This window comes from Loxodonta africana, chromosome 4, assembly GCF_030014295.1.
Source record: "Loxodonta africana isolate mLoxAfr1 chromosome 4, mLoxAfr1.hap2, whole genome shotgun sequence".
Classification (NCBI taxonomy): domain Eukaryota; kingdom Metazoa; phylum Chordata; class Mammalia; order Proboscidea; family Elephantidae; genus Loxodonta; species Loxodonta africana.
This window is the reverse complement of record NC_087345.1, coordinates 176,876,551-176,897,008: the sequence shown is the minus strand read 5'-3', so window position 1 is coordinate 176,897,008 and position 20,458 is coordinate 176,876,551. Positions and strand designations below refer to the sequence as shown.

At 39.4% G+C, this 20,458-nt stretch overlaps 1 protein-coding gene across 2 annotated transcripts in view; it reads left to right on the top strand.

Annotated features, from left to right (window-relative positions):
* Window positions 1–20,458, top strand: part of DIP2C (disco interacting protein 2 homolog C) — a 657,451-nt gene that overhangs the window by 489,961 nt on the left and 147,032 nt on the right. For both annotated transcript variants that reach the window (XM_064285066.1, XM_064285065.1), the window contains 5 exons: window positions 9,675–9,814; window positions 12,405–12,541; window positions 17,366–17,574; window positions 18,778–18,892; window positions 19,453–19,654. In XM_064285066.1, coding sequence (XP_064141136.1) covers window positions 9,675–9,814; window positions 12,405–12,541; window positions 17,366–17,574; window positions 18,778–18,892; window positions 19,453–19,654 — 803 coding nt within the window. The remainder of the gene's footprint in view (window positions 1–9,674; window positions 9,815–12,404; window positions 12,542–17,365; window positions 17,575–18,777; window positions 18,893–19,452; window positions 19,655–20,458) is intronic.

Below are 20,458 nucleotides of genomic sequence, written 5' to 3'. Positions count from 1 at the left end.
CTGTCTTGATTTCTGTCTTAATGAGTACATCCATTTTGCTTGTAATTGCAATATTGGCCATACCTTACGTTCCTGAAAATTGCTGAGATAATTCACTTTTTTTAATTGTGGTAAAAATATATATAACAAAACATTTGCCAATTCAGCAGTTTTTACATGTACAGTTCAGTGACATTGATTATGTTCATCATGTGCAGCTCTCGCCACTACCCATTCCGAGATCATTCTACCACCATTAACAGAAACTCGGTGCCCCCCAAGCAGTGAATCCCTCTTTCCCCCTCTGTCCCAACCTGGTCTCTCTACATCAGTCCATTTCATATAAGTGAGATCATACAGTATTTGTCACTTTGTGGTTAGACTTACTTCCCTCAGCATAGTGTTTTCAAGCTTCATCTATTTTGTAGCGTGTATCAGGACATCATTTCTCTTTATGATTGAGTAATATTTCATTGTATGTATGTACCATATCTTGTTTATCCATTTATCTATTAGTGGACATTTAGGCACATTTTGGCTATTGTGAATAGTGCGGCAGTGAACGTTGGTGTACAGGTTTCTGTTTGCATTCCTGCTTGCAGTTCTTTTGGGTATATACCTAGGATTGGAATTGCTGGGTCGTATGGCATAAAAAAAAAAAAAAATTTTTTTTTTTTTTTTTATGTAGTTGGAGATAATTCACTCTGTAAGTTATGTTCTAGATGAGACATGTAAGGTGCATAGTCATGAATACACCATTTTCATCTTAGAATTCAGTCTGGAAGCTGATAAATGGGCCTATAGCCCTGTTAGCCGTTATTTAATTTACTGTTATTATTAAATGTTTCTTAAATCCTGGTAAATTCTGCTTATTCAGATTATTTTATCTACCTAGACTCGTAATATCCTAGAAAGGTGATAATGGACATATAGATAATCTAAACTTGATTGTAATCAAGAGAATGCCAACTGAAGCAAAGAGGAATGGTGGTTTACTGATCAAATTAGGAATAATTTTGAAGTTTGATTATCAGTGTTGCTAAGAATATGCAGAGAGTCACTGTTGAGAGGCAGGTTAACACCGTGGTTCAAAGCACAGATTCTGAAACCAGTCTGAATTTGACTCCTGGCTCTGCTCCACGGCTGTGACCCTGGACAGTAAATAATCTCTCTTTGTCTGTTTCCTTGTCTGTAAAATGGAGAGAAAATTGTTCCTGTCTCACAGGGGTGTTAGAAAGAATAAATTAATTCATATGTATAAAATACTTGGACAGCATATAGCATATAAGCAATGCTGTATAATGTATGGAGCCCTCATGGCACACTGGTTAAGAGCTCTGCTGCTAACCAGAAGGTCGGCAGTTCGAATCTACCAGCTGCTCCATAGAAACCCTATGGGGCAGGTCTACTCTGTCCTATAGGGTCACTATGAGTTGAAATCAACTCGAGGACAAAGGGTTTGTATTATGTATATTAAATGAAAAACAGTGATAATACTTTTATATACTACTACTGGGAATAAAAATAATACAATCTTTTCAGAAAAGTGTTTTGTCTTTATCAAAATTTTAATTGTATATACTTTCTGATCCTTCTATTCCATTTCTCAGTGTGTGTCCTACATAATAATTTCCAACTGTACAAAAATTAAATGAAATAAAGTAAATGATTTACTAACTACCATGTGGCAGTTAAGACATATAAATGCATTGGTGTGTATGTGTGCACATATATATGCGTATACACACGTGGAAAGATCTACAAGATATATAGTGAAAAAGCAAATTGCAGAAAAATATGTATTGTGATTCTAATTTTCCTTGAAAATAAATATATCTGTATCTGTACATATTTTTGTATGTAAGTACATATTACAGAATCTGGAATTTTATATTTAGAAGTGTTGATAGTGGTTCCCTGTGGGGCAGGGGTTTTCACTGGCTAATGCTTTTCGGAAGTAGACTGCCAGATCCTTCTTCCTAGTCAGTCTTATTCTGGAAACTCAGCTGAAACCTGTCCTCCGTGGGTGACCCTGCTGGTATCTGAATACCGGTGCCACAGCTTCCAGCATCACAGCAACACACAAGCCCTCACAGTACGACAGACTGACAGAATGAATGAATAGCAGTGGAACGTTGTCTGATATAGTGCTGGAACATGATCCCCCAGGTTGGAAGGCACTCAAACGAGGGCTGGGGAAGAGCTGCCTCCTCAAAGTAGAGTCGACCTTAATGACGTGGATGGAGTAAAGCTTCCAGGACCTTCATTTGCTGATGTGGCATCACTCAATATGAGCAGAAACAGCTGCAAACATCCATTAATAATTGGAACCTGGAATGTATAAAGTATGAATCTAGGAAAATTGGAAATCGTCAAAAATGAAATGGGATGCATGAACATCGATATCCTAGGCATTAGTGAGCTGAAATGGAGTGGTATAGGCCATTTTGAATTGGGACAATCATACAGTCTACTATGCTGGGAATGACAGCTTGAAGACGGAAAGTGTTGCATTCATTGTCAAAAAGAACATTTCAAGATCTATCCTGAAGTACAACACTGTCAGTGATAGGATAATATCCATATGCCTACAAAGAAGACCAGTTAATAGAACTATTATTCAAATTTATGCACCAGCCACTAAGGCCAAAGGTGAAGAAATGGAAGATGTCTATCAGCTTCTGCAGTCTGAAATTGATCAAACGTGCAATCACGATGCATTGATAATTACTGGTGATTGGAATACAAAAGTTAGAAACAAAGAAGAAGAACTGGTAGTTGGAAAACATGGCCTTGGTGATAGAAACAATGCTGGAGATTGAATGATAGAATTTTGCAAGACCAAAAACTTCTCCATCACAAATATCTTCTTTCACCAACATAAACAGCAACTATACACATGGACCTCACCAGATGGAACACACAGGAATCAAATCAGCTATATCTGTGGAAAGAGATGATGGAAAAGCCCAGTATCATCACTCAGAACAAGACCAGAGGCGAACTGTGGAACAGACCATCAATTGCTCATAGGGAAGTTCAAGCTGAAACTGAAGAATATCAGAGCAATTACACAAGAGCCAAAATACAATCTTGAGTATATCCCACCTGAATTTAGAGACCACCTCAAGAATAGATTTGACACATTGAACACTAGGGACCGAAGACCAAACGATTTGTGGAATGACATCATACGAGAAGAAAGCAAGAGGTCACTGAAAAGACGGAAAGAAAGAAAAGACCAAGATGGATGTCAGAGGAGACTTGGTAACGTGCACACGAACATCAAGCAGCTAAAGCAAAAGGAAGAAATGATGAAGTAAAAGAAAAGAACAGAAGATTTCAAATGGTGGCTCGAGAAGACCAAGTAAAGTATTACAATGACATGTGCAAAGAGCTGGAGACAGAAAACCAAAAGGGAAGAACACACTTGGTATTTCTCAAGCTGAAAGACCTGAAGAAAAAATTCAAGCCTGAAGTTGCAATAGTGAAGGATTCTATGGGGAAAATATTAAACGACACAGGAACCATCAAAAGAAGATGGAAAGAATACACAGAATCATTACACCAAAAAGAATTAGTCGATATTCAACCATTTCAAAAGGTGGCATATGATCAGGAACCGATGGTACTGAGGGAACAGTCCAAGCTGCTTGGAAGGCATTGGCGAAAAACAAGGCTCCAGGAATTGATGGAATATCAATTGAGATGTTTCAACAAACAGATGCAGCACTGAGTTGCTCACTTGTCTATGCCAAGAAACATGGATGACAGCTTCCTGGTTAACTGACTGGAAGAGGTCCATATTTATGCTTATTCCCAAGAAAGGTGATCCAACCAAGTGTGGAAATTATAAAACAATATCACACGCAAGCAAGATTTTGCTGAAGATCATTCAAAAGCGGCTGTAGCAGTATATCAACAGGGAACTGCCAGAACTTCAGGCTGGTTTCAGAAGAGGACGTGGAACGAGGGATATCATTGCTGATGTCAGATGGATCCTGGCTGAAAGCAGAGAATACCAGAAGGATGTTTACCTGTGTTTTATTGACTATGCAAAGGCATTCGATTGTGTGGATCTTAACAAACTATGGATAACACTGCGAAGAACAGGAATTCCAGAACACTTAATTGTGCTCATGAAGAACCTTTACATATATCAAGAGGCAGTTATTCGGACAGAACAAGGGGATACTGAGTGTCTTAAAGTCAGGAAGGGTGTGTGTCAGGCTTGTATCCTTTCAGCATACCTATTCAACCTGTACGCTGAGCAAATCCGAGAAGCTGGACTATATGAAGAAGAACAGGGCATCAGGATTGGAGGAAGGCTCATGAACAACCTACGTTATGCAGATGACACAACCTTGATTGCTGACAGTGGAAAGGACTCGAAGCACTTACTAATGAAGATCAAAGACCACAACCTTCAAAATGGATTGTACCTCAACATAAAGAAAACAAAAATCCTCACAACTGGACCAACGAGCAACATCATGATAAACAGAGAAAAGATTGAAGTTGTCAAGGATTTCATTTTATTTGGATCCACAATCAACAGCCATGGAAGCAGGAGTCAAGAAATAAAGAGATGCATTGCATTGGGCAAATGTGCTGCAAAAGTAAAGATGTCACCTTGAAGACTAAGGTGCGCCTGACCCAAGCCATGGTATTTTCAATAGCATCATATGCATGTGAAAGCTGGACAATGAATAAGGAAGACCAAAGAAGAATTGACACCTTTGAATTGTGGTGTTGCCAGAGAATATTGGATATACCACAGACTGCCAAAAGAACGAACAAATTTGTCTTGGAAGAAGTAGAAACAGAATCCTCCCTGGAATCAAGAATGGTTAGACTGCGTCTTACGTACTTTGGACATGTTATCAGGAGGGATCGGTCCCTGGAGAAGGACATCATGCTTGGCAAAGTAGAGGGTCAGTGGAAAAGAGGAAGGCCCTCAACAAGGTGGATTGACACAGTGGCTGCAACAGTGAGCTCAAGCATAGCAACGATTGTGAGGATGGCACAGGACCTGGCATTGTTTTGTTCTGTTGTGCCTAGGGTCACTATGAGTCAGAACCGACTCATCAGCACCTAACAACAACATGGGGCAGGGAGTAGGATTAGAGAGAGGATGAAGGATAAATAGGAACTTTCGCTTTTTGCTATACATTCCTATACGGTATTTGAATTGTTCATGCTAAGAACATACACGTGTTACTCAGATCATTTGTTTTTAAATGTCATAAAAGGAAAATGGGGTAGTGAATGAGGGGGTGCTTGATGTCCTAAGGCTGGAGGAAGGGAAATGTCGGGAGTGAGACTGGATTCTCTGCAGGTCCTAGGCAGGCAGGGCCCTGGGTTTGAAGCCCACCAAGCCCCACCACTTACTGGCAGTGCGGACTTAGGCAAGTCAGACAGCATTTCTGTGCTTCAGCTTTCTGATCTGTAAAATGGGGAACATCGTAGTTTTTGTGTAGGCTTTTGTATTGGAAGAATCAATATGTGTGAAGAACTTAGCACAGCCTAGTGCCTGAAGATTGTTGACTGAGCATCAGGCTTGGTCGTCAGGAGGGAGGTGGTTGTCAGCAGGACCAGGTCTTGCGGAAAAGTCAAGAGAATGGAACCAGGAGTACCATTTTTGTTTTGTTTTGGTGATGAAGTCTCTAGTGCTGTGGAGTATGGACACTGTGTCTGTGCGTAGGAATTTATTTGCTTCTAGCTTGCTCTTTTTGCAGGGAGAAAAACAACCTAGGAGTCTGGGGTTTCTCTGGCTACAAGAGACTCTATATAAATATATACTGGTAGGTGAAGTTGACACCAGCTGGTATCATCAGTTTACATTTTAAGTGAGTATGTCCAGTCTCCCATAAGTATAATTTTATAAACATAATTGAAAATTTTCTATAACGCAGTTTATAATGTAAGGCATTTAACTACGTCTTGTTTCTCATTACTGTTATTACATAAAAGAGACAATCCTGTAACTAAAATAACAAACCGTGCATCACCGGATCTAAGCAGTGCTGTTTCGTCACCACGGCTCAGGGTTCTTAAATCTTCAGACTTTCCTGTTGAGATGTCTCGGGGCTAGACCAGCGTTTTTCTTTTCATTTGGCTTTTTAAAATAAAGCATAAGTATACTTTTAATTTCTAAGATAGTAAAGTTTATGTAATTTGTGAATTTCACGTTGCGTCTTTGCGGAGGATTATGGGTAGGGTAAGGAGGTGAGAGCCCCGGTGGTGCAGTAGTTAAGCGTTCAGCTGCTAACTGAGAGATTGGGGGTTTGAACCCACCAGCCACTCTGCAGGAGAAAGATGTGACAGTCACTTCAGTAAAGAGTATAACCTTGGAAACCCTATGAGGTGTTTCTAGTCTGTCATACAGGATCAGTGTGAGTTGGAATTGGCTCAATGGTGATGGGTTTTTGTTTTTTTTTTTTTTAAGGAAGTGGTGGTGCAGGGTAGGACTGTTGCAGGACTCCTGTGTTTTCATTTCAACACTTTGACTCATTAGGGCCTGTTGGAGTAGAAAAGCCAGGGATAACATGCGTTCCAGTGTTCTGAACTCGTCATTTTCAGGTGGTTTAACAGGGGCTTTATTATTCGGGCAGTCTTGCCTGTTTTACCTAGTTAACTCCCCTTTTTGATTGTTACAAATAGAATAATTACTTCTATTTCTATACAGTTTTTTTTAATACCTTTTTAATTGTGTTAAAACATAACAAAATTTGCCATTTTAATCATTTTTAAGTGTATGCTTCAGTGATATTACATTAACAGTGTTGTACAACCACCCCCACTATTTGCTTCCACACTTTTTCATCACCCCAAACAGAAACTCTGTGCCCACTAAGCAGTAACCCTATTACCCCTCCCTCCAGCCCATGCAAACCGCTAACCTACTTTCCGTCCCTGTGCATTTACCTAATCTAGGTTATTTCATACAAGTGGGATCATACGATATTTGTCCTTTGTGTCTGACTTACGTAGCATAATGTTTTCAGTGTTCATCCACATGGTAGCAGGTATTAGAACTTCATTCCTTTTATTGGTTGAATATGATTCCATTGTCTGTATATACCACAGCAGCTGTACCATTTTACATTCACACCAGCAGTGCATGAGGGTGCTAGTACTACACATCCCTGCCAGCACTTGTTATTTTCCATTTTTTAATGTAATTGCCATCCATTGTTGAACTGCCAGCCTTTTTGGTTAGCAGCCATAGCATGCTGTAGCTCTTAACCACTGCACCATCAGGGCTCCGTTGTTATTATTAGTTGCCATCAAGTCAGTTCTAACTCATGACAACCCCATGTGTGCAGAGTAGAATTGGTCTGTAGGGTTTTCAAGGCTGTGACCTTTCGGAGGCAGATCACCAGGCCTTACACAAACCTTTCAGTTTAGTAGTTCAGCACTTAACCATTAGCACCACCCAGGAGCTCCTTAATAGCCATCCTAGTGGATGTGAAGTGGTACCCTGTTGTGGTTTGGATTTGCAGTTCTCTAATGATGTGCATGTTGTCCATTTGCATATCTTCTTTAGAAAAATACCTGTTCAAGTCTTTTGCCCATTTTTAATTGGACTGTTTTTCTTTTTGTTGTTGAGTTGTAGGAGTTCTTTATATGTTCTGGACATTAAACTCTTATCAGATAATATTATTTCTAAATATTTCCTCCTGTTCTGTAGGGTTTTTCCCCCTACATTTTTTAATAATGTCCTTTGTTGCACAATTTTATACTTTCTCTTAAATGCACCACCTACTTGAGTCAAATGAGGCCTTTTGTGAATTTTAACTTTTATGTCTCCCCATTTATGTTTTTAGGGTTTTATAAACCTTCATAATGTTTTAAATTTAAAAGTGAATTTCTGTTTATATCCCATTTTTCAGATCCTAAAACGACATCAGAGATTAATAAATGGAAGATTACTGAAATAAGTGTGATGTTTACCTAATTGTAGCCTGTCACTTAACTACACATTGAAGACTCTTTAGCTTACAGGGATAAAATCCAGGATCTTCTCGTCTTAAATTCATGTATTGATTCACTAATTTGGTCAACACGTATTTATTGCTAGACACTATTCCGGGAGCTGGGGTACAGCAGTGAGTAAAACAAAAACTGCTGCCCTCAGAAAGTGTAGATTCCGATGGAAGAGATGTCATAGGTGCAGTATGTCCGATAATTGGAGTGCTAGGAGGGGCTGCTGTTATTTAAGGAGTCACCTGAGAAGTTGCATATTTAAGCTGACACATGAAGGCAGTGTGGGAGAGACCCTGTGGGTATCTGTGAGGAGAACATTCTAGGTAGAGGAAGGACAAGTGGGAAACCCTTGAGGTGGGAGTGAACCAGGGTATTTGAGGAAGAGCGAAGGCCTGAATGCTGGCGTGGAATGAGCTCGAGAGAGAATAGAGATGACCCTTGGAGGTGTCAGAGAGGACTAAAAGACAGGAGCTTCGTGGGCAGCAGAGAAGACAGATTGGTAAGGCAGTGGTATTTGGAAAACTGTGTTTTACCTAAAAATGTGACTTTGAGGACTAAGGTGCACCTGACCCAAAGCCATGCCATTTTCAGTCGTCTCATATGCATTCAAAAGCCGGACAATGAATAAGGAAGACCGAAGGAGAATTAATGCCTTCGAATTATGATGTTGGCAAAGAATATCAAATATACCATGGGCTGCCAGAAGAGTGAACAAATCTGTCTCGGAAGAAATACAGCCAGAATGCTCCTTAGAAGCGAGGATGGCGATGCTTCATCTCGAGTACTTTGGACATCTTGTCAGGAGGCACCAGTCCCTGGAGAAGGATATCACGCTTGGTAAAGTAGAGGGTCAGCGAAAAAGAGGAAGACCCTCAACAAGATGGATTGACACAGTGGCCGCAACGATGGGCTCAAACATAGCAACAGTTTTGAGAATGGCATAGGACCAGGCAGTGTTTCATTCTGTTGTATTTAGAGTTGCTATGAGTCAAAACGGACTCGATGGCACCTAACAACAACAACAATACTTTGTCCAGACACCCATATCTCAGAAGCATTTTACAGCATGTTGATCATCCAAGTGATTTCTCTTAAAACTTGGCAGCCAGAATGGTACAGCATATATCTTATTTTAAATTCATACATAAAATCGAGCAAGAGCCTACAGTGTGTGTACCCAGAGTTCCTATAATTTCTGTTCATTGATGTTGTCTGTGTTCTCAGAGATGTACTCTCCCTTTTTAGCCATTTGTAAGACTGGAAACATCAGTCCTTGCACAGAAAGTGGGGGGAGAGAGAGTGAATGAATGAATGAATGAATGAATGAGTTTTTGGTAGAGGCACATAAGAAGGAGGGGCATGCTGTGAGAGGAACACTGGGGTGTCTTTAATGTTGTAAAGGCGTTTATAAAATATTCTGCTTTGAGAGCACGGAAACAGAAAGAGCAAACTCTCACTAACATAAACAGAGAAAACAAGTACTCTTAAAAGTGCTAAGTACTCTCATTAGTTAAGAACAGTGCGTGAAGGTGTGGCAACAACTTCTGTTTTCAGAAGGTGTCGGGACCCTACAGGTGGCTGCCTGTCCGTCTCCCCCTGCCAGCACACATGCATACTTATGGTTATGATGGACATACACACTTACTTAGATAAGGTTATACGGTTACATATGGTTCTATATATTGAGATAAAAATTGCTGTTACAGGCCCACAGACGACAGCAACCAGCCCCCGGGCCGGGGCGTTCTCTCCATGCATGGGCTGACCTATGGCGTCATCCGAGTGGACTCCGAAGAGAAGCTGTCTGTCCTCACTGTACAGGATGTTGGCCTGGTGATGCCTGGAGGTAAGTACCTACCCAGGGAAGTCCTTGCGAAGCAGACAGGGTGGAATCTTCTAGACGAAAGAGTTTGAAGTCAGAAATGACAACCCTTTGTCCCCATGGATTAATCAACTATTGTATGTGTCCTGATCCTCTAATAGGATCTCTGAGATTGAGCATTTATTTCCCACTTTAGGTGTGTCTTCCCATTCTTCTAAAGCATTCATGAAGCTTCAGCAACTTAGGGTAATGCTTCCACTCTGTAAAACCCAGAACGTGCAAGAAAAAGAACTTCCTGATGGAGAAGGGCATTTGTGTCATTTTGTACAACTCTGGCTCCAGGACCTGTCTTCCCTAAGGAAGCAGCACTGAGCAGCTCTCCCGCCTTGTCCTGGCAGTCAGGGAGCTTTTTCTCCTTCAACATGGAAGGAACAGGCTTTCAGACATGCAGCCAAGCTGGGACCCTCGAGCAAGACCGCTAAAGCACTGAAGTCTCGTAACAAATGTGTATGAGATATTTTTTTAAAAAGTGTGTGAAGTGTGAAAATGGAGTAATCTGAATCTAGATAATTGTTCAAAAATTTAACTATTAAAAAAACATAAATTTAAAAACTCTTTTTTAATCCCCTTTTTAAAAAGTCATAGAAACCCATCTTTAGAAAATACATGAGGAGAATTGCCATGGGTGTAAGGGCCCTCTGCCTGTGATGCCCTGCCGTCGGTCACCACAGTGAGGCAGTAGGGCTCCATGAAGCCCTGTTTAAAAACTAGTGAGTTAGCACTAGGAGATCAGCCTGCTTTCTCACTTGCACAGTGATTTTGCTTGGTTCCTGTCTTTCTCCACCTAGTAAATAAATGCTTCAGCATTTAGGCTTCTCACTATCTAGCTCCAAAACAGAGCCAAGTTCCCTTCCTCAGGCCAGGTTTCCCCCTCAAAATGCAAAAGTTTCGAAATCTTGTTTCCAGCCATTAGAGACAACCAAAAGAATCCGGTGTTTCCTTTCAACAGTATGTTGAACTATATAAATGAATATACACATAATATACCCACACACGTGTGTGTGTGTGTGTGTATGTTCCTTTTTACTGTTTCTTGTTTTTTTATTTAACGTTAACGGTAGAGTACCAAATATACCTTCCTGTCTTCTGCCTAGAACCTCTTGTCAGCAGTGCATGAGTTCACTCATTCTTGTTAAGATGGTGCAGTGTTAGAGTAATTTATGTGAGCAGTCTCCACTGGGGTTATTTCTGATCTTTTGCTGTTCAGCAGTGCTGCAGAGAATGACATTGTCTACACTTCACCCTGCACATGTGTGAGAATTATCTGTTGGAAAAAATGGGATTTCTGTTTTGAAGGGAATATGCCATGTAATGTTGACAGATGGTGCTAAGTTGTCTTTTGAAGAGTTAATACTTCTTCCAGCAATGGATGAAAGTACCCCTTTTTCTATTCCCTTGCCCCAAGTGTATTTCCAGGCTTTTTTATTTTACAATATGATGGGTAAAGAATATCCCAGTGTAATTTTGATTTCAGTTTGTCTTATTAGGAGTGTCTTATTTGTCTTATTAGGAGTGAGGTTGGACACCTTTTCTTACATTTCAGCTGGTTTTGTTTCTAGACATCGTGCTTCTTGTGGCTTCTAACTGTAATGGGGGGAAGGTGGGCAGTGTTGACTGGAAGTTTTAGGCTTTTCTTTCTAACCAGCTCAGCTATTGTTAAATGAGCTCACTGGGCTGAAACCACCCGTCCGTCGAAACTCCAGGCTCTTGGGTCGCTGTTCACATATGTAACTGGCAGTGGTGGTACATCAAGGTCAGGTACATGTCATAAAAGGAGGCAAGGGGTTCATGCTGCAGACTGGTGAGAACCTAGTGTCATCAAATTATGAGCTACAAGTGTTCCGTTGCTGAAGCAGTCAACAACCCATACTCTCTGAAGGACCTGCCGCAACAGTAAGTTTCAGGTCAAAGATTAAGAGTTCTTTAGGCCATTTGAGACATAAATATTGCTTTAAATTTAGAAAATCTGTGAAAGACTTTAAAGCAAGTATTTTGTGCTTCTTAATTTGTAAAATTCAAGTTGCTTTCTGTAAATTGCGTGCCTTTTGATGCTGCTTTGTGCATGGTATTTGTGCGACAAATGACCCTCAGCTTCATTCCAAGTATATTCCTCACATCTAAATAGCAGAAAATGTTATCGCCTGAAATATAATTTATACATTAACATTAAAGCAATTATCTATTCATAACTATGACATTTTGGAAGCCCTGGTGGCGTAGCGGTTAAGTGCTACGGCTGCTAACCAAAGGGTCGACAGTTTGAATCCCGCCAGGCACTCCTTGGAAATTCTCTGGGGCAGTTCTACTCTGTCCTGTAGGGTCGCTATGAGTCAGAATCGACTCGACGGCGCTGGGTTTGGTTTTTTGGGGGTTTTTTATGACATTTTACATTTGTTGCAACATGAAAAATCATGACTCCTTTCAGGGAAAATGAGTACCCGGTGCACTGTTACACCTGGGGTTTTGTTCTACGTATGATTTCTATGAGCTATATTCTTGCTCATATTCTCGCTCCTTCTCTCATCTCCTCTGCTCTTTCTTGTTTCACTTTTAGCCATCATGTGTTCCGTGAAGCCAGATGGAGTTCCTCAGCTGTGTAGGACAGATGAAATTGGAGAGCTGTGCGTGTGTGCCATTGCTACAGGCACGTCCTATTACGGCCTCTCAGGCATGACCAAGAACACCTTTGAGGTAGGTTGATGGAAAGAGTCTGTCCATGGTCTTCATACAACCATTTCTAGGTGCATAGTAGTAGCCATGAAATAGAAGATTGTAATTTTAAATAAATCATATGCATATTTATTAAAATGGTTGCACTTCCTCCTCCCATATTTTGTAGTTTTCAGTAAATTTGGTTAATCTCCATTGCTTTGACTTTGTAATCAGTGTCAAAAAAGAATAACTGCAGTTTACTAAAAATGGACCTTTTTAATTTATTATTATTTTCACTTCTACCTGTTTAGTAAAAGTATGCCTTTTCATGAACTATTCTGTTGAGTGCTGTGTGAACACTGAGTGGTTTGTAAATCTGAGGGCAGAAACCATGTATGTACTCAGAGTTCCCAGCAGGGATATTCAGCATGGGTACTAAGTACCTGACTGATAGATGAATAAAGGAACACACTCATGCTGTCCCAGACCCATAAGGACCTTCAGCTAGATGACACTTGGCCAGACCTGAGCCCAGTGAGTAACTTGAACACACATATACATTAAATAATTATCCAAACAGTATGAGCAAGTATATGTGTGCGCGTGCTCCTATGATGGAGACTAAACAAAGACATTAAGGGAGTTGTGTTCACAGGGCCAAACTTCAGTGTATTTCTCAAAAATTTTACCACGTGATACCTGACAGTAGTAACAACACAATATTTGATTAAGTTATGCGTAAGAAAATACAAGTTTCTTGGGGATAAAATTTTAATATGTTTAGTAACTTTGAATGTGATTGAACAGATATGTTAGGGTGCCTTATTCATGGCAGCCTTTGGAATGTGGGATTTGCCAGCTTTGTGAATACATATTCAAATTTCTAAAATAACCCTTATACGAGAGCTAAACATAAGGCTAAATAAAAATCACAGCTCCTGTTCTGTCTGTTCTATGCTGGTTTATCTGGAGGAAAACAGGTTTAGAGTTTGCACTCATTTGATTTGTTTCTTTTACATTTTTATGTTTTTCTTTTCAGTGTAGTTCCAATAAGAAAAAAATAACAAATAATGTTTTAATAAATAGGGATCAGTCATTTTACAACTCACATGCTATTTAAAATGTGCACTGATTCTCCATTTATCGCTTTTGTGCGATAAACAAAAGAATGAATTAGCATTTATTAGTATATCGTAATGATTTCTGGGGTATTGTAAGAATGAAACACGTGTAAGGTGCCCATATAATTATAAGAGGTGTAGGAACAAATGACTATTAGCTGAAGGAGTGGGGTGGGATGGGGAATTACTCTTTTTAACTGTTTATGAAGCTTTTCAGCAAATAGAATTTGCCTTGGCCTGTTTCTGTAGAAGTATTACTGAAGATAATGAGACAGAGTTAAAGAAAAGCAGATTTCAGTTCACATTTTTTTTGTAAGGAGGAGTGGTACAAGATTTAAATGATTAGATGAACTTTGTATATTTTTTATACGATCCTTAAATAAATACTAACAAACAGAATTATGGGGGAGAAAGATTCTGGTGTTAGTAATTCAGTGCCTTAAGTCTTTATAAATTTTGCATTTAGAACATAGATGTTTATATCAGAGCTGCCCGTAGCATGAAGGATGGGTTTTCCTTTATTAAAATCATTTATCTGTTGACTCAAGGCCCCCACTTTTTCAGAAATCTGGAAGATCACCTCACTATATTGCCTGATAGACTAAGCGTAACTGTCCTTGCATGCTGACCAGAGTCTTCTAAATGAGAGCTTAATTTACCAAGCAAAAAAGTAACAGGGCTTGGAACCAGGAGACTCAGGTCTTCCCGCTCTTTCTGCCACTGATTCTATGAACGATCTCTGGCAGGTCTCCTACTCAGTCTCTACTTCCTCATTTGTAAAATGGATTAAATGCCCTTCAAAGGTATTCTATCTATCTAAGTTTATTTACCTCATTTTTCTGTACAAAAGAATAATAGCAGCTTACAACAGAAGACACATACAATGAAGTTGTAAATATTAAAAGCAGCAGAGTAATAGAATCAAGAAAAAGAGTAAATTATTAACCATTTTATACTGACCTTTCTGGCAGCCAGATAAAAAGGAAAGCACAAAGTAGAATAGTCTCATTATCAAGAGAAATAGAAAGCATATTAAGTCATCCATGCCCCAAAAATTTTCTTAGCGTCGAATTCTGAAAGACAGTCTATTAAGCAGTTCTTTATACAGGTAGTCCCTGACTTATGATGTATTTGAGTTATGACTAACCACACTTAGGACCGTTTTGTCATTGTTGTTGTTACTGTTGTTTTACATCATGTTGTTGTTTTACGTCTTTGTCTTTACATCAACCCTGCATACAGTGTTGTAGCAGGTAATGTGCTGATGTTAGCATTCTCCAGTGTTGACTCACAGATGTTCAGTGTTGTGATTTACTGATCAGAACGCTACCTACTAGCAGGCTATGGCCTGGTCTACAGTGAAACCTGTGTCAGTGTCAGTGCAGGGAGTCATGACAGGTAGAGATTTGGGCAGTGTTCAACTCTAATGACACATGGCAGTTGAACTGTGCATGTGCCCAACAGCCATTATGACTCCGACTTCGTTGTTATGACACTTCCGCCAACAAGTAAAAATGGGATTTATAAAGATACTGATAATAAAAGGCAATAATAATGATAAGAAAAAAAAGAGGTGTTCAACTTCTGTCAGAACCAGCTTACCACAGAGTCATTGGAATGGAACCCTTTCATAAATCGGGGACCACCTGTATAGAGAATGACAGAGTATTAAATCTGTTCTAAATAACATGTGGTATTCTTAAAGCCTTCACGAAAAAAAGGAAGAGAATTCCATCAAAGGACAATTGAAGGAAAATGGTTCCATAAGGGAACAAATGAGTTTGGTTCTAATATATATATTGATAGACTATTTAGACGAGCCTTGGTGGTGCAGATGGCTAGGCACTCAGTTGCTACCCCAAAGGCTGGTAGTTTGAACCCACCTAGCCACAACCCAGCAGAAAGATCTGGTGATTTGTTCCCATAAAGATTACAACCTAGGAAACCCTGTGGGGCAGTTCAGCTCTGTTATATGGGGTCAGTATGAGTCAAAATCAACTCAACAGTGCCTGATAACAATACCATAGTGGATTAGCTTCATCCAGGGGTGGAATGTAGAATGGTTAATGGTGGTTACTAAAATAGAATTCTCAAGGTAGTGCTCTTGGGTCAAAGCAAAGATAGACTGTCTCTGCTTGGAGGTAGACAGATCTTAAGAAACATTAGAATTTCCCTCAATTCTGGATCTGCTCCAGCATATGAATAACTGACCATTTTATAATATTACGTCATAAAACATGACAAAAACAAATTCTACCAGGTCTGGTATCATGGCTGTAGAAAAAGCTTGGTAGTAGTCTTGGTAGATTATTTCATTCTGAAAACCCTGGTTTTTAGGTACAGACATCAGAATGAGTTTGCAATACAAGTTACCTATAGAAAACGGAATTGTTTTCGTAATATTTTAATATAGGATAATTTGATTTGGGGGGATGTCTGCCAAAAGTATTAGTTCTAGTGTAGTTCTTGAACATTCATTTTGCAGTGGCTTAAAATCTATTAATGACATTCCTACTTTATGATAAAATCATGTTAGCATTCAGGTAGAAACCTATCCTCTTGCTTCATATTGTAGAGAATTGCATTTAGTTCATCCAAAAGTAATGCCAAATTACAAAAGGTAAGTTAAAATTAAAAATAGCAGTTTGAAAACATGGCCTTCCTTATCCTGGTATTCGTAACAGGGTATTAGCTGGAGAGCAGCTGTGCCTTTGAAAGGTGCTGTTAGACACGCAAAGCACAATCCATCTGCAGGTGATGAGAGGAAAGCCAGGAGGGCGCTCAGTTGCTGCTGGGGTTGGTGATGCTGCCGTCAAGCTTTAAGGGCATGTCCCACCAGTGACTGGGACTGTGGTCATGAGGGAGCAAGTACTGTGGTTTTCCTACTGAGGGGAATTTTACTTTGAATCAAGCGTTCAATAGTTCTGACACCAAAAGATCTTCACCAGAGCCAAATAATTTTCTACAGAATTTTTTGATGCACCTGCCTTAGACTAATTTCTTGAAATTTGGTTTGGAGAAAACTTCATGTGATTTGGAGTTTGTAGTGAAACCATTCTTCCCAGCTAAGAGCATTATGATTACATATTCTAAAAACAAGACATTTCACCAGGAACTTTCTCCTTTTGGAAATGTTTGTCAGGTGAGTTACGATAGGAGGAGTTACTGAGCTCCAGCCTAAGTGCCTCACATTTAAAGCAATTCTTCTGCAGGTATCAGTCTGAACAGGTAGGAATCTTTACTTACCCAACTTTAAAAAATAAAAAGACAAGACCACACTCTGTTATTTTATAAATTATTAGAACCAACAGACAGTAGGCCAACTCATTTCTGAAGGTTTTCAGACAGCTAAGTAGGGATGCTGTAGAGGAGGGTTTTTTTTTGTTGTTGTTGTTGGATGGAACTGTGAGCTAGAGGCCTTTTTAACATCAGTCTGTTATTCTCTGATATTATTGAAGAGTGTGTCATACTACCAGCTCATGTAAGGTGTGGAAACACTAAATGTGTTTTTGTTTGTTCGTTTTTAAGACAAGACAGTCAGTCCTTGGGAGGCAAAAAGGTGTATATTAAATAATTTTTTTTTTCTGGAGTTCTTCTCTCTTGTTCTTATGAACTAATCTTTTAAATAATTTTATTTGGCAGAAGTCAAATACTGTGTTTTCTGACTAATACCCTTGTAGGTCACCAGTAAGATGAGAGGAAGGGCTGTCCTCACTTAAAGGCTTGTATGTTTTCCTCCTAGGTATTTCCTATGACAAGTTCAGGGGCTCCGATTAGTGAATACCCTTTCATAAGAACAGGCTTGCTGGGATTTGTTGGTCCTGGAGGACTTGTCTTTGTGGTGGGTAAAATGGATGGTTTGATGGTGGTCAGTGGACGAAGACACAATGCTGATGACATTGTGGCAACAGCGTTGGCAGTGGAACCAATGAAATTTGTCTACAGAGGAAGGTCAGTCTCATTTGTCTTTTAAGTATGCGTTTTTTTAATAGATGATGCTTTTTTAATATAATTATGAAGAATTTAAACTTGAATTAATTCCTCAAACTTATGTGACTCAGTTTCCCCTTATGTAAAATGAAGCTGTTAGATTCAATAATGTTTGGGATTCTTTTTCATTCTAAATATACATAATTTTATAGAAATTTCTTGAGCCCCATAAGTATGTTATTGTTAATGTCCCCTCTGAATTAAATTTAAAAAGCAATTGCATTTTTTAATTAGTAACTGCAATAAAGAAAAAAAGGCCAGATATTCATTTTCGTGGAGACTAGAAGACCCAAAGGTTGAGCTGTAGACCTACACAGAAAAAAATGATGCTCAGTTACTTACTGGCTCTCCGTGGCGCTCTTCTCCCTGTTGGTATTCCTATCTTGTCTCTCGCATAAAGCTCAGTAAACATTAGTTAAATTACTACAACTCCTGAGTTTTTTGCTCATTGGATGGAAGTTATAAACTGAGTAAGAATCTTAAGTTTGTCAAGCTAATGAGAATAGGGGAAAGTAAACACTTAGACATAACATTGCCACTTTGAATCATTTTTAAAACTACAGCCTATTTGTGAAAAGGGGCATAATGAAGTCATCAAGTTGTCACAATTCTGTGCTTACCCTAAAAACCAGACATATTTACAAAAAACCTTTAGTTCTCAAACAGAAAAATTCGACTGATACGGAAAGAATTCCTTCAGAGGTGCAAACTCAAGATGTGAACTCTACGGTTTTCTAATATTCAGCAGTTCTGATATTTATATACTGACTCCTCCTTTCTGTACCAAGGGTATAAAACTTGTCACCAAAACTTATGGGCTACTGTAGGCAGCTTCAGCGTAAAATATGGGTGATTTTGCCTCGGCAGCATCTTTAGGCTTCCCCTTCCCCACCACCTCCCCAAAGATATTCTTACATTAATAAGTTTTTTTTTTTTTTTAATTTTTATTGTGCTTTAAGTGAAAGTTTACAAATCAAGTCAGTCTCTCAAGTGTGTGGGAGTTTGAAATTGCAGTTTGCCTTTTCGAAGTGGTGGTTAGAGCTGTGATCATCTGAGCTATGCACTGAATAGTGGTTATGAGAATTCTGTATTGAAGAAACACATCTCTGTGAGCACCATCTGCAGGGTGTGCTCACTTGGTGCTCTCCTCGTCTGTTCCTGCAGAATAGCTGTGTTCTCGGTGACTGTCCTTCATGACGAGAGGATAGTCATTGTTGCAGAGCAGAGACCAGACTCCACGGAGGAGGACAGCTTTCAATGGATGAGCAGAGTTCTACAGGTGATCTTCTCCTGCCTCTGAAGCTTTTCTTCCTCTTTCTTATTTTCACCTTCCCTCTTTCATCTGCTAAGGTTATTGCCTGACCTTTATCAGCTGTGTTTTGTCCAGATGGTATTCCTTTTATTTTCACTCCATCTGATCAGAAATTACATCAAGTGGGAGACTTTTATTTTTCATTCCAGGAAACTAGCTAATAGATCAAGGTTGGGGATCTGAAGTTTGCAACACTAGTTCCTACCATTCATATTGGAAAAGTCACAAGCAAAGGTTTTTTTGTTAGGATCTTGCGGATGTATTCTCTTTTCTCCGAAATTTCTTTTTTATTGTTTATGGTATTCCACAAGTCCTAGGTAAATTATTCAGTTTTACGTTTTTATTATTGACCTCACTTTAAGTAAGACAGTGCATTCTCTTACCTTGATATTTTTACACTGGGAACACCGTGGGTGCTGCACGTATTTTTCCATGCTGTAGACAATACTTTGTACCATATAAGCATTTAGTGAATGCTTGTTTATAATATCTATTATAACATGATTATATATTTTTTAATTTTCTAGGCAATTGATAGTATACATCAAGTTGGAGTTTATTGCCTGGCCTTGGTTCCAGCAAACACCCTTCCCAAAACCCCCCTTGGTGGAATACATTTGTCAGAAACGAAGCAGCTTTTCCTGGAAGGTTCACTCCACCCCTGCAATGTCTTGATGTGTCCACATACGTGTGTCACAAACTTACCTAAACCTAGACAAAAGCAGCCAGGTATGTTTTAACGCCCTGGTAAGTCTGTGTACAGTCTTGAATTGACCATCTAGAATTACAGTTCATCAGCATCGCATTGTTAAGACTGTCAGCAGTTCTCGGCCTTTTTCTGCCTCCGTGCTGTTCACGTGATCTATGTACCACACATAAGTAAAGCTACTCATTACAAACCATGTTTTTCTACCCAAGGAGATAAAGTCCATTCAGGGCAAGGAGTATGGTGAACATTTGAGTTGAAAGAGTTGTTAGTTTCTTGAGCCTCAGTCTTCTCACTGTGATATCAAACACTTGACTCAGAGTTAAGCCATCTAGATTCAATTTTTACACAGTTGCTAACTGTGTGACCTTTGGCAAGGAACAAAACCTCTCAGTGTCATAGCTTCCTTACATACAAAATGAGAATAATCCTCACTTGCATATTTCATGTGGCTGTCATAGGAATCAATGCAGATAACGTATGTGAAAGCCCTTTGAAGTATATGAAGAATTGTACAAATGGAAGATAATGTTGTTTTTGAAGTTGTTGTATAGTAAACGTTTGCCTAGTGCCTCATTGTTTAGGGCGCACATTATTTCTGTTTTCTGACTTGACTCTCATGGCAACTATATCAAGCATGCTCTTTAAGGTTAGGCCAAATATCAGTGAAAGGGAAATTATAGCAAGAATATACTGGATCATGAGGAAGGAACTGTTCAGTATAGTAAAGGAGGGGCCCAGGGCCTTCAGCACTGAAATGTACAAAAGATTTCATAATACCCAGGACAGAAGCTCAGGCTGGGATGATAATGATGATGGCATTAGGC